Consider the following 15,134-nt stretch of genomic DNA (forward strand, 5'->3'; position numbering starts at 1 on the left):
CTACCTGTAGGGCCTCCAACCACCCCAATTTATCTCGAAATGCATAGCTAAACCATGGTTTGATTCAGTTTACCTGTTTCCAGACAAGTGCAAACATTGAGGCATAGGTGCAACTGTAGAGGGTGTTGCAGTTGTTTCATGCTTGCAGCCAATCCCATTCGGTCTGGTTGGCAGGGTGGATCCACCAGGGGAGTCCTGTAGAGGCCACGGTCAGAAACTCTGTGCAGACACCATGATCTGAGTGGTTGTGCACCGCAGCCAGCATTCCTGCCCACTGGAGAAAAGTGTTGCTTCTGCAGATTCTAAAGGTTATAGGTACCTGCAGAGGCAGATTATACCCATCTGGTAAGACACATACAACTGTTCAATTTTGAGAAAGAATGATGACCACTATGGGGGCTTGTCCAGGTCAGGTGTACCAAGCCTGGTCAGGTCCTGGGTGGGCTTGATCACAGACAGTTAAAGCTAAAGAAGGCATCTGCAGATGCCATAGGGATGCAATAAATGTTTCCCTGGGGATGGTGGAGTTACCTGGGTTCTGGCATTGAATGAAAGGTGGCCAGGTACTGGAAATTAATGGCTGGAGCATCACATCATTGGTCAGCCTTTCCTCCCAAGGAACCACCAGGGAACAACGTGTAGTAACCCTGTTAAACAGGGCTAGCACAGGGTAGACTTCCCCAGGGGTGTGTCTGAGGGTGCTGGCCACAACACATTGTTCTGTTGGCCTATCCATGTCCCATTGCCTTATTGATGGTATGGATCTGCTGCCTGATGGGGGCACCTTGGCCCACACTGGGTTGCTCGTTGAGTGGCTGGAGTGCTTCATGTAGGCATGTCACCCACTCCACAAGAGTGTTGATCAGTGAGGAGGGTGTCCTTCAGCAAACCATTGTACTGTTCAACCAGTCCCACCCCTGTGGGATTGTAAGGGAGATGAAATTACCAGTCAATGTTCACCTAGTCTGCCCATTGGTGGACCTGGTAGCTTGTGAAATGGGTTCCTTGCTCACTTTCAGTGATTTCAGGTGTGTCATAAATGGAGCACAACTGCTGAAAGCCTTGAATGGTAGCCCGTTAAGTATCACACCTGTATGGATAGGCCTGGAGAAGGCCAGTTGTGTTTTCCACACAGGTCAGAGGAAACCAGGCCCCCTCAGGGCTCAGTAAAGCATGTGAGGGGAACATTTCTTCATCAGAGACCTTTGAGTGCTTGAGGAAGCTGGCAAAGGTGCCTTTCAGCACACACCAGACAGGATTGACAGGCAGTGATGATGGGAGCATAGTACAGTGGTGGACCCCAAGTTTTATCCACTTCCCATAGTCTTTTGCTGTCCTGCATATTTCAACCTCTGATGCTGCCAATCAGCCATATCTTCTGGGGCTTTTTCTAGCCAGTGGATGCATGCTAAAGTTTCTGTTTAATTGTTCCTGGGACACTGCAAGAGGGAGTGACCAGAGATATGATAAAGTATGATATCCTTCTTGCTATGGAGGTATATGTTCCTGCCCCCAGAGGGGTTTGTCCATCATTGTCTACTGTCATTGTTTCCACTGAGGCAACCAAAGGGTTAACCTGTGGAAAACTGCCCAGCTGTCTGTACAGATGGTTAAAGGTCCACATTCTGGAGAAGTGACAATCCAGATGGCACATAGATCAATGAGGCTGAGCTGCCTCCAACTCCCCAGCTCAGTTGGAAACTCCCAGTCCAACAAAGGTTTTATGACCACAGCAGAGAAACAAATCTATCCAGGACACTGTATTTTGTCTGGGGGGAATGGGAGGTGGCTAATCTCTCTAGCGGAGAAGAGCACAGAACTTCTGTCTCCCATGCCTTTTACTGAGGAGAGGATTTGGGAGATACAAGGTCAAGATTTTTGAATCATCAACAAGCTTTCAGACACTTGGGTTGCAGTTGACAGTTACTGATTACAGATATCTATATAGAGAACACAGTGACCAGTCTGTATCAGGGTCTGCTAAACAACCCGACACCATGCTGACATCAGTTGCAAGGCTTCATATGCTTTTTGCTGCAGATTGTTTATAGTTAACTAAGAAATAAGAAAAGCAGAGCAAGCTCTAAAGCATAATGTGCATTCTTTAAACTCAATTCCCATGGGAACCCTGAGTGGCCTTCAGTCCTGTCTGTCACACAGCTTTTCGGTTTTCTGCTGAAACTTAAAGGCCTCCCGAGGATGCCTGGCTCATGGCTTAGGCTACAATTCCCAAAACCACATGGAGTGGTCCCCCATGGGTCAGCTCATTGGCTACTGTGTCTCTTTCCATCTTTTGACCTGATATTGTCAGTCTGTGGTTGGTAGGCCATGGCTCTCTAGGATGCCAGCTTTCCTTTGCAGGAACCATCTGTATACCAGGCATCATCAGGGATTGGCGGGCAGCGCTCCTTAACTGGGGATTCCAGTGGGGCTGCGTTAGTCAGGGCTACTCCATGTTCAGCACAATATGTGACAGGTCCCAACAGTTGTTGCAGTTCATGACTCAGAGGGCTGCTGCAGAGTGAACTGTGTTATAAAATATTGGTATTCCATCTGGAGATGGTGAATGTTTGTGCTACTGAACTGTGTGACCATGTTGTCATGCTGTGACTCCATCCTGCTATAAGGTAGGTGAGCCAGACTCTGACAGCTGCAGGCCCCCTTAGTGGTTCAGTGCCAAAAGAGCCTGGTACACAGCATTGACTTATTCAGTGTGACTGTACCTTGCCTCAGCTCCTTTCCATAGCTGTGACCAGAAACCAGTGGGGACTTGGGTCTGCCTTTGTTGCCAGAGTCCCCATGGATAGCCATCATGTATTACATTAACATACAGTTAGTTCACAAGATTGGGTCTGATCTAAGACTGCCAAGGCCTGAACAGTAATGGTTACTGCCTTTTTAGAACAGCTGTGAAGGCTTCTTGCTGCATCTGTCCCCCACTCCCAGGTGGCTCCTTTCCAGATTAACTAGTATAAGGGGTGCATCTGCTGAGCTAGGTGCAGAATAAACTGCTAATATCCCAAGAGCCTAAGGAACTCTTGCAATTGCCATGGGATTGCTGGGCAGGGAAATGCTTGGATTTTTTCCACCCCTGCAGAAGGCATGACTTCTTTCTTAGTTGACCAGACAATCCCTAAAAATTTGACAGAGAAACCAGGTCCCTGCAGTTTATTGGTGTTGACTGCCCATCCTTGCTTCTATAGATGATGCACCAGGAGTAGGGTAGCCTTCTCTAAATCTGGAAGAAAATCAGAGCTTAACATGATCATCAATGTAATGATATAACTTTATGATTTCTGGATTGTGCCCAGGCTACCAGGTCCTCCACCACAAGCCATGGCAAATGGTGGGGCTGTGTAAATACCCATGCAAAAGGATGGTAAATGTCCACTGCCAGCCCTCCCAAGTAAAGGCAAACTGTTCCTGGCAATCTGGATGGGTATCAATAGAGAAAAAAGCATTAGCAAGGTCCAGAACAAAATGGTCAGTGCCTAACTCATGGTTCAATATTCCCGGGAGGTCTGCAATATTAGGCACTGCAGCATACAGAGGTGGAATTACTTTGTTCAACTTCCAGTAGTCTACTATCATCCTCCAGGTGCCATCAGGTTTTTTAATGGGTCACAACAAAGCGTTGTAGTGGCTGCATGTAGGCCAAATGATGCCTACTTTTGCCAGCTGCTAGATAGTTTTCCCAATTTCCAAGTGTTCCCAGGGCAGCCTGTACGATTTCACTGCAACTACCTAGTGAGGGGTAGGGAATTGTACAGGGGGATGTTTGCCATGCCCTCACAGAACTGCCTTGACCACCTGGACCCATAGACAAAATTTGCCTGCAGTTGTCAGTAGCCACAAACCCAAAAGGATGTCAATCCCTATGTTATACTTGGGGATGGGTAAGATATAGGCTGCCTAAGGCTGTGGATTCAGACTGCCAATTGCCAGAATTATGGTGATCTTATGCATCATGACAAATGGACCTCCATACCCATTGATGGTGAGGAGGGGGTCCTGAAAAACATTCTGGGTTGCCATGAATAAGGGTACACTTGGCCCCTATGTCCATGTGTCTGTTACACATTGTGGGGAGACCAGGAAGTAGCTATTTCCACATGTGGCCTCTGGTCCCCAGAAGTCAAGTGCCCCACCCATCAAGGCTCTTGGTCTCCCCTCTAGCCATACAAGTCACTCCATGGATTGTCTTCTGGATGGACTGGAGGGAGACTTACCTCTGACCCCTTGTCCTGGTTTGAGTGAAATCAGCCAACAAAGGAAAGAGTGACCCTAAAGGGTTTATTTCCTGTTGGGCCTCCAGGAAGAGGAAGTCCATTACAAAGTTTGGACCGTTGGTTTTTCCTCAGGCAGCGGTTGAAAATATTGGTGTGGTTTCAGCTGTTGCCACTAGGCCATTGACACCCAATTAGGTTGCCTGTTATTTGGGAGGGGGTTATATTTATCCACCGCTATTTACAGGTTATTCTCACTGGTTTATCTTTCCCATTAGCCTTGATTGAAACCCTTAAACCCTTCAGGAGTGTTTTCTTCTTAGAGTTCCCATACTCCTTTACACTGCCTTGCTATTCCATATCCCCCAAATCTACTATAGGCTGGTTGTTGGACTGGCTTGTCCACCAGAGTAGATGGAACAGGCACTAACTTTCCATAGTAGGCAGGAGTTGTGGTCTGGTTGATACAATTGCAGTGAATGGAACTGTAACAGTACTGTAAACCTAACCACATAAATGGCATGGCACATTCCCATTTCCTAGAGGAACTCTTGTAACTTGGGCATGGGCGTCCAGTGCAGCTGTGCCGCAGGGAGTTTTCCCTCATTGGGCCAGGCAGTGCAGCAGCCCGCTGTGAACCAGGAGAGCATGGAGGCATTTGCATTATATTGTATGGCTTCATGAATGCTCTGCCATAGCAAAGTGTGTGTGGCAATGGCTGCCATGCAGGTCAGTTGATCCCCAGACAGCACAATATCATCAGTGCCTGTGTCCTAGAAGCACAGCAGCCACCCACAATCAACTCATATTCATTCTGTCTGAACTTCATCACCAGGTCTGTGAGCTTAGTAGGAGTGTATTGCCAAGTGGAGGTGTGCAAGTACTTTAATGGCAGTGGCAGGAAGGCTGGATCCTACCCATTATGCCTCTACTGCTGTGTTTTCAGCATCTGGATACTGACTAGCTGAGCCTCAAGGTTCTCACTAACCTCCCTCCCTCTGATCTCTACCTCTTCATCTGAGTCAGTCTCACTTTCTGCCATAGGATCCCACTTACAGAAATTCCAGCCTGACTGGGCTATGCCCATCCTCACTCTAGCCCTGGTAAGCTATATCCAGGAACACATGCAAACCAACAAGCTGGATCCTGCAGCTGCTTGCTGGTCTACTCCACCTGCCATCCTGAGGCTTCCTTACAGTCTGCTTGAGTCAATCTCATATCCTTCCCTAATTTCAGCTCACCCTCTCCCTGCCTTACTTTCACTTAAGCTGCCAGCTTGGTTGGTAGTGCAATTGTGTAGGACATTCAATAGCGGCCAGCCCACTGTTATCACTGCAACAAACACTTCCTTTTTCTTCCACCAGTGGCAGCTTTCATCCATCACATTCAAAAGCTCTACAAGGCCTGCGGGATTGTTGGGGACGTCCCCCAGTCCTGAAGAGAGCCCCAGGAGTCTAATAGGCATGCCACCTCATACCATATTGAACTGGTTGACCACCCAGGATTCCCTCTGCCATTCTTGGGTTTATACCTGCTATTCCCAGGTTTACCCCCACCATACCCACATTTCCCCTCCTCCGCCCACCCCACCATTCTCAGGTTTTCCCCTGCCCTACCCGGGTTTTACACCACTATTCCCAGAAAATTCCCCATCCCACATGTTAACACACTGGGTCAACTCAACGAGGGTATTTTCCAGAATATCCTGCGCACTATGCCATTGTAACACAGGAGCTCCAAGACAAGGAACTCCATTTCTGTTCATGGTTAAAACAAAAAACAAAAACTCCTGAAGGGCCAGCAGATATAGATGTGCTGTTTACTACTCACTTTACAGGGGACTGTGTCAACAGTGACAGATCAGGTAAAAAAGTGCACCCTGCCGGTGATCTTGGCCTACTTATCAGGTTAGGGAGGGAACAGCAGTGGGAGAGAGTGGAGGTAGCACGTGAAAATACTACAGGTCTGTGATAAACACAGAGGTCTTGAGAAGGCTGGGATTCCAGATACACACCGTTTTCCTTGTTCTTATCGCTGCTGGCCAGGGTGCTACCTGTACTCCTAGGTCTTGGAGGAGTCATGCCTTGAGCTACCTCACAAGGATATAAGTCAACATACATATATTATCATGTGATCAGACATGTGTTTTGGGCAAGCAACTTCATCTTCATGCAGTGGTACTGTAAAAACAAAGGTAGAATTCAAACAACATGGTAGAAAGCTAAGGCAGAGAGAGGGAGCCTAGTCAAATGAGGCTTGCATCTTCATACTCCTGAATCATAGGTTCCACTGGAAAGGTAAAAAGTCCTGATCTTTGTTCTGTTTTTTGCTGAGTTTCATTTAAATGGTATGAAAGAGTAGTATGGATTCCCACAATAACTTTTCAAGGAGTAGATTTAAAGAGAAAATGAGAATGGCAGTAGGATTTATGTGATTTAACCCTAAACCCTTATTTCAACTCCAAGAGCCTTCTAAATACCTTACCAAATTTTCTGCACAACACCACAGGTCTGGATTTGACTTTATTAAACCACTTGATAAATAGCCTTTGTTTGCAAACAAACAATGAAACTTCCAGAGCCATGTTTGAGAATGGAACATTAAGACCCAGAGTCCAATGATTTGAATAATGAACAGGCATCAGGAGCAAATGGAGTGGGCAGACCTGAGAAGATAAGCAATTTGATAATATGCCCCCACCGTCTCAGGCTGTTCCAGGATGAAACTGTCTTGGCCGAGTCTTTATGTCATTTTCACAATTAATAAATGGTGCTGGGAGAACTGGACAGGGATATGCAAAAAAAGGAACTAGACCACCAACGTACACCATACACCAGGATAAACTCAAGATGGACAAAAGACTTATATGTAAGCCATAGCACCATAAAAGTCCTAGAGGAAAGCATAGGCAGGAAAATTTCAGATACCCCACAGTTAATAATAGTAGAGTGTTTGTGAGTACAGCAGATTTCTTAACCTCAAACATGTCTCGTAACTCATCTTAAAGAAGAAGTCAGGAGAAAAACCTTCCAGAGCTAGGCAAACATCTTATTTCTGGAAAATACTTATCACAGCTACAGTTGCTTCCATTTTCATTTCATGAAATGACTTTGTAAATAATATTAGCAAAAAGTCACAAGTTTGTAGAATTTTATGGATTTTGAAATGTGTCTCTCCTCTGAGTTTAGTAGTGTGAGAAATATAGCTCACAATGAAAACACCGGGACACAGGACCTAAGCAGTAAACAAGGCATTTGTTTATTCACAGATTTGCAAGTACGGGCGCAGCCTAACAAAGGGGGCACACCAGGGCTTAGAGCAGGCCGCTTTTATCCTAACATGAAATCCCCTTTTTCTCCCCCTCCCCTTTCTCTCCATTTTTCCTTACTGGATACTCTGGAGTTACAATCTAACGTGATAGACTAAATCAACTAAGGGTCCTTATCTCGCTGACCATGCATAATTCCCAGGTGATAAATCTTCCATGATGGGTGCCCCTCACACTGGGTTAACGCTGACTGTTTATGTCTCCAGCCTCATTTCCTCTTGAAAATTTTCTTAACTTGCTTACCACATTTTCCCAGGTTATAAATATTATGTCCTTTACACTCTGGGTTAACTCTGACTGTTTTTCAGGTGATAAGTATTCCTTAACTCTGACCGTCTGTGTCTCTAGCCCCTCATGAAAGTTTTCTTAACCTGCTTACCACATTTCTCTTTTGTTGCTAATCATTTCTTATCAGTTCGAGTGTCATTTTTCTTTGTCCTTCACAGTAGCTTCTGGAAAACATACATTCTTTTTTTTGTGCCAGACCTGTTTTGATGCAAAAATGATGAAGAACCTTTTTATTAACACCCTTAATAGCCAGCAGAAGAATATTTATATAGAAAAAAACAAAATATGTATGTTGTAAGAAGGAACAATTGTACAACATTATTCATTGTTATCATTGCATGTTTCAGTTCATTTCAGCCTAGCATTAAATGTGCAGTTTAATTCTACATTTAAAAATATAAAGTAGAATGCACAGAATTCTACAAGGGTCTATTAAAAATATAGTATTTCTTGTGCCCTCTAGGAACTCCTGAGAAGTAACAAGCTAGTTGTTTATAATTTTAAAACTAGAATTGGGAACAATCAATTGTAATTGTCCCACTTAAGCAGATATAGCACTGTAAGGTATGTGGCCAGCCTGTCAAAGTCTCCTATGACTTTTATCCAGGCATAGGTTTGAAAAATAAGTAAAGTCTACAATGTTAAACAAGTTTTAGCCCTGATCATGCTTGTGCATATTGGCTACTTTGTGAGTTAGAAGAGTGGTCCATCCTGAGGATTAGTCTCTGACCTGTTTGTTGATCTCTGCTGCTCTGTGTCAGCCAGGTGGAGTGTAGAACAAGCAGACTAGGGTGGAGCTGGTTCTTCAATGTGAAGAGAGCTAATACCTGAGACCAACCAGCCTATCAACTAATTGGTCTGGGACCTGTCTTTCTCTGATTCTTTATTATTAAATGAGACTCTTATAGACACTAACCTATAAAAGAGTTTCAAAATCTCTTACTCTATTCCATATTCCACCCATGTTGGTCCTCTCTGCTGAGCAGCCCAGCATCCTAATAATCTCTTTGTGCCCTCCTTGAGTTCAAGTTGTGAGCTCTAGTGATGCCATTATTACTCCCAGTTTTATATGAAGCAAGTTAATGGTAAAATTCAATCACAACTCTTATAGCATCAAGGATACTCTTAGACAGAATAAAGAGAGAACAAGCCCATACAACCTACAAACAAAGAGACTTTAAGGCACAAGTTTTCTATTTTTCTTTCTTAAGTTATCTTCTAAAAGTGGACACTGGGTGAAATGGCTTAATACTCAGACTTTTGAAATTATTTTTTGTAAGTATGCAATGTATGCAAAGATACCACTGACTTTGAATAAATACTAAGAATCATTACCTAAAATAGAATGAAAATGAGGACTCTAGCTGTTTTGATTAATCCATTAACAGGTACACAAGCATTTTAACCACCTGGTTTGCAAATTGCTTTAGATTACTAATATAACAATTGTGTTCTGAAATTTCCCAGGAAGGAAATTAAATAAAAGAGACCTCAGAGTTGCTTCTTAATGCCATGCTCAGGGTCCTCCTCAATAAACATAATTTTATGGAAATCCCTAGATAATAAGACAGATCAGAAAAAAATTAGATACAGCATTTAACATTATACTTTGCTAAATGGAAATACATTATAATTACAACAGTAAACATCTATTGACTGTCATTCTGCTCCCTTATATTTTGCTTTAATAAACACCTTTTTTTGTTGTTGTAAATTTGAATGTAAAATGGCATTGTTTACATAAGTAGTTACAAAGGGACTCTAATATTACAGTAATTTTGTTAGTTGATTTCCACTTCTCTGGAAAGTATGCCTCATCCCCACTAGCATTTCCCACTCTATACTGGAAAAAGATATTAGGTTTCTAGAAGCTTGTTTTAATCAAAAATAGCTTAATAAAATAGCAGTGCTGCTGTCTTCATAGAGTGTAGCTGGGAAAATAATAAGGCATGTTTGTGTTGGAGTGTATCTATTTCAATGTTTGTTTTGCCTATCTCCCATTTTCCTTCTTACAGATTTTTAAAGATGTTGGCTCTTTTGAGACTGTCCAGGGGCAAGGAAGTCGGAGGCTGATCAGCTTTTCTCTCTCAGGTATGTTTTGCTTACCTGAAGTCCTTTGAAGAGGACAAGAATGTCAACCAACTGTCAGGAGACCCACTTCAATTGGACTCTTTTCTAAAACTGACTCAACTCTCTGTGCCTCAATTCCTCCATCTGTAAAACAATAATTTAAAATATCTGCTTTATTCCTCATGATGTCATGAAGACATTGGAAAATTGAATAAGTAATAGATTCCAGAGCACTTTGAGATGATGATAAGAGAAGCTACTATTCTACTTTTCCTTTGTTGCTAATAGCAGTAATTGAGAGGTCTTATAAAGTAGAGGTAAGGGAAAGCCCAAGGAGAGAAGTAGCTAGCAGACTCGTTGTCTAAATAAAATCTCAATTAAGCCCAATTTTGTTGCTCAAAAATGTACATTTATGGAAAAAACAGTATAACCCATATAAAGTCTGTAATTCAGTTAATAGTATTTAGTTAATAATTAAGAGTAATTTAATTAATTTTTTAGTTTTAATTACATGCCATAGTTGTATAATATGTTAACAATGGGGAAACTGGGTAAAGGATATTGTACTACATTTGCAACTCACATGTAAATCTAAAATAATTTCAATATCAAGAGTTTAAAGAAAAAATGAGTTGCTCTGGCTAAAATGCTATACAAGGCTTAGAGCCCCACACACTCAATCCCATCTTAATTAAGTGATCTTTGAGGATATGCAATTTCATGAAGCTCTTGGATTCTGGTGAGTACAGTTTGAGAAACTATTTCCTAAGGCTTGTTGTCAAAACAACAATTGTTTCAGGCCATAAATGTCAGAGATCTGAGATCACACTCCTGCCCTGTTCTTGGGAGATGGACAGTCAACTGGGGCTTTTCATGTGTAAGGGGGCCCTAGTGAAGGAAATGTGTGTTTAAAGATTTAGTGATAAGCAACTGTAGAAAAGTTATAGGATGCAAGGTTAATATACAAAAAGTCAATCACTTTTCTATATACCAGCAATGATCAAGTGGAACTTGAAATTAAAAACACAATACCATTTATATTAGCACTCCCAAAATTATATACATCTAAAAAATTATGTACAATATCCATATAGGTAAAACTACAAAACAAATGCATGAAATCAAAGAACTAATTAAATGGAGAGAGATTTCATGTTTATGGATAAGGGGACACAATATTGTAAAGATGTCAGTTCTTCCCAACTTAGTGTATAAGATCAATGCAATTTCAGTCAAAACCCCAACAAGTCATTTTTTTGGATATTAAAAAACTGATTCTAAAATTTATTTGAAAATGTAAAAGCCCTAGAATAGCCAACACAGTACTGAATAACATCAAAGTTGGAGGACTGGCACTACCCAACCTCAAAACTTACTATAAAGTTAGAGTTTAAGACAATGTGGTATTGGTGAAAGAATAAATAAATAAATCAATGGAACGGAACAGAGAAGCCAGAAATAGACATTCCATAGAGTCAACTGGTCTTTGACAAAGGAACAAATAAACAAAAATAGTCTCTTCAACAAATGGTGCTGGAACAACTGGATATCTGCATGCAAGAGAAATTAACCTAGACACAGACCTTATGTCCATAACAAACATTACTCAAAATGTATCATAGACTTAAATGTGATATGCAAAATTATAAAACTCCTAGAAGATAACATAGAAGAAAATCTAGATGACCTTGGGTACCATGATGCCTTTTTAGCTACAACACCAAAGATATGATACATGAAAGAAATAATTGATACCTGAAAATTAAAAGCTTCTATTCTGTAAATACAATATTAAGAGAATAAGACTCACCACAGTCTGGAAGAAGATATTCACAAAAGACACAGCTGATAAAGGACAGTTATCCAGGTGGAAAGCACACTTGCCACCCTCCACACCTCCAGCAGTGGCGCAAGGCAGGGCTCATTCACCATCCATGTGGGTAATGGCAGTGCATGAACACAGGGCAGCAGCAATGACTGAAGTGGTAGGTGATCAGTCTTGATGACTTCACAGGTCAGAGCTGGAGCTCATGGGTGAGAAAGCTGACATGCCCCCTGCCAATGAGGCTGAGCTGGAGGAGAGTAACAGAAGCAGGAAGAAGTTAGTTTCATGGCCGTCCTTAAGATATGTCTATCTTCCCAGCACTTCCCTGCTCATGATGACTCATTTGGTTGTGTGGAACCACTACAGCCAAGTGGTGAAGCTTTCCAAAAGCACTGTGAAAGAAGACATGAGTTCCTCAGCAAGTTTTATGCCTGGGCCCCACATTCACTTCCAGCCCCTGCCAGTTTTCAGAAATACCATGTAGTAAATGGGAAGGGACCAGTTTTTAGTGTCCCAGGTTCCACCAGAACTTCCTCCAGGGAGAAAGGCTAGAGTCATGACAACCAGACTCCTGAAAAAAACAAACAAACAAACAGAAAAACAGCCTTTTCCTTTTCATGCCTATGGTGAATCTGGAGCCCAATAGACATGGAATGAGGATGGGCCCATCTTTGGCTTGCCTTAGCCAGACAGGCAGCCTTACCAAAGACTCCTCTGGAAAATCCCCATAGCACCCCCTTTGTCATAAAACCAATGCAGATTCTTCTTGTCCGGAATTGGAAAAATATGCGAGGTAAAGTTGGGATGTCTGACATGCCTTTATTGCAGATATTACAGGATTTACGCTTGCCCTCTGCCAGGGGCATGCACTGAACCATCAACTGACTGCCAACCGCACTCCTGCCACTCATTGTGAAAACACTCCCATAGGGGTTCAACCCCTTATATATTATGCATAGACAAAGCCAGCTACTAGCAAAAATATGACATCAATGCTTATATAACTGTGAGTGCGTTGCACACGTGAATCTAATTATTATCTCTAAGCAGCCCACTCCTGGGAATCCAGGGTGAGGGAGCTGGACAGACTCTATTGTCCTCACACTCCACCCTTCGGGCTTCCTCACTTTACAATCTACACAAGATCTATCTTCTGCGAGATTCCCTTGATGAGGAGGGCTGAGCCCTGTACCCATAAACCACAGTAGCAATAAAGGCTACACAATAAGCAAGTAAGAAACAAGCAACACCCCCTATTATAGCAAGGGCTAACTGCATTCAAAGGTCAAGGATGCCCACCATTCCTGCAATGGATCACTGGACAGGTGTTCAGTGGCATGAATCTCAGAGGCCAGAACCTGCAAGGCTTGGCTAATATTGTGGTAAGCATCAGGGACATACATACAATATTCAGCTCCTACCAGGGCACACACACCCCCCTAGGAGGCAGTAAGCATGTCTAGGGCCATGCAATTCTGCAGAGCTACTTTTCATAACTACTACACTTCCTCATTCAAGAAGTCCAGGCATCATGCACTGCATTCAGTGCTCAAGCAGTATGCAATGCCCGTGCTTTCACCTCAGCTTCCATTACTATGGATGCAGCTTGAGGGGAAAAAATGGCTAATGGGTAATACCACCAAAAGGTGCATTTCACCCAGCGCTGTGCCTTAAATGCTTCCCAACTGATCAGCCAGGTTACAAGAGTCTTCTGGACTTGAGCAGGCAGGTAACGCCAGCCCCATGTGCAGTGGCTGGTCAAATCTTTAGGCAAGTAAGGCCACCCATGTGAACCACACACCTAAAGGACTCCAGTGGGCACTGGAGCCCACACATTCCCCCTTGGCTTCCAACAATGCTCAGTAGTGTGGTTTTGACACAAACCTTTAGGAGTCCAGCCTGCATGGGCTCTCTCCATAGGATTTTCAGTAAGAGGGGAGCTGGTCCAGCCAATTCCATGGCTTCAGCCATAAGCCATCTCGATCCACCCCACACAGTGTATCTAAATGTTGATCGGGAATGGTTATAACGTTGTTTAGCCCTAGCATAAATGTCTGCCCAAGTCACATTCCATAAGGAGTGTTAATGGTTCCTTTGGTCTTGCAACCAATTCCAGTTCACTGTGGAAGTAGGAGACATGCACCAGAGAAGACCAGTAGATGTGCTGAAATAAATTTCAGTGCAGATTTAACAGGCTGACTGGTTGGCTACTGCAACATAAGTATGCACCCATTCCACTAGGGTGTTAGTTTCCACCCTAGGGGTGAAAAGACAAAGCAGTTACTGGAACCAACATTGGCAAGTCCCTCCCTTCAGGCAATATGTATGCAAGTTTCTGATCTGTTGACAACCCAGTGGCAGGCAGAGGGGGCCTCCTGCGGCATGCATATCACACCTTCTGTGCTTCAATTGGGGGCTCTGCATCTGCCTGAAGTAGAAAGGGGGAAACTCATAATAGGCCACAGAGGAAGTACAAAGGAACCATGGTGGAGTGTCTCAAGGCCAGCTGGCCCTGGATAAGTTACTCAACACTGGAGGCCATTGTCTGATTACCCATGGCACTATCTGCAAGTCTTTCTCTACTCCCTGTCCCCAAGGAGCAACAAGTGCGAGCCAATGTATGTGGGGGGCCTTTCTCTCCCAAGGCTAAATCCAAGTAGCTATCTGGCCTTGCTCCTGAGCCTCCAGTGCAGGCAACAAGATGTCCCCTTGTCTCCCTATACCTGGCTTCAGAAGTGCATCCTTGGTCTGCACCTGTAGCTGGATAGGAGCAGCTTTCCAGTGGAACACCTCTTCCACCAGAGCTGGCCCTCCCCTCCAATTCTTCTCATTCAGGTCTGGAGAATAGTTCACAGGCATTTTGTGCAGTCCCTCAAAATGGGAATGGCAGCCGTGACCTGTACACCTTGCTTCAACAAGCCGTTATATTGTTCAAGCATCCCTGCAGCCTGGGGGTGATAGACCACATGAGATTTCCAGTCTCTCTGCATGTCACGGGCCCACTGTTGCATCTCGACCCCGGTGAAATGCATTTCCTGATCTCTGTCAATAATTAGGGGCTTCCCATAAGCAGCACACAAGCATTCAAATGCAGCAAGTACTGCTTTCTGGTCTGGGTGGAGTGCTGGGTATGCAACCATCAGTCCAGTGACCATGTCTACACATGTGACTGCATACTTATACCCTTCCAAGCTGGGCAAGGGTCCAATCACATCAATCTGCAACCGAGTCAGTGGAACTAGTCCTCATACCACCGGTCCAGAAGTTCCTGAAGGCCTCTGGGGATGCTCTCAGGAACAGACAACACAAATCCCACAAGCTTCCTGCATCTCTGCTAAAGTGACAGGCAGTCCCAATGATTTCACAGTTGACCACATAATCTTTTGCCTGGCATGCA

General features: G+C 43.7%; 1 protein-coding gene and 1 pseudogene across 1 annotated transcript in view; both read left to right on the plus strand.

The window, feature by feature from the left end:
* Window positions 1-15,134, plus strand: part of HECW1 (HECT, C2 and WW domain containing E3 ubiquitin protein ligase 1) — a 576,869-nt gene that overhangs the window by 138,429 nt on the left and 423,306 nt on the right. The window contains exon 4 of the mRNA XM_090287382.1: window positions 9,858-9,933. Within this exon, the coding sequence (XP_090143508.1) occupies window positions 9,858-9,933 (76 nt within the window). The remainder of the gene's footprint in view (window positions 1-9,857; window positions 9,934-15,134) is intronic.
* Window positions 10,623-12,468, plus strand: LOC150001854 (ataxin-7-like protein 2 pseudogene; annotated as a pseudogene).

Source organism: Furipterus horrens, unplaced genomic scaffold (assembly GCF_987537825.1).
Source record: "Furipterus horrens unplaced genomic scaffold, mFurHor1.1.pri manual_scaffold_9, whole genome shotgun sequence".
NCBI lineage: Eukaryota > Metazoa > Chordata > Mammalia > Chiroptera > Furipteridae > Furipterus > Furipterus horrens.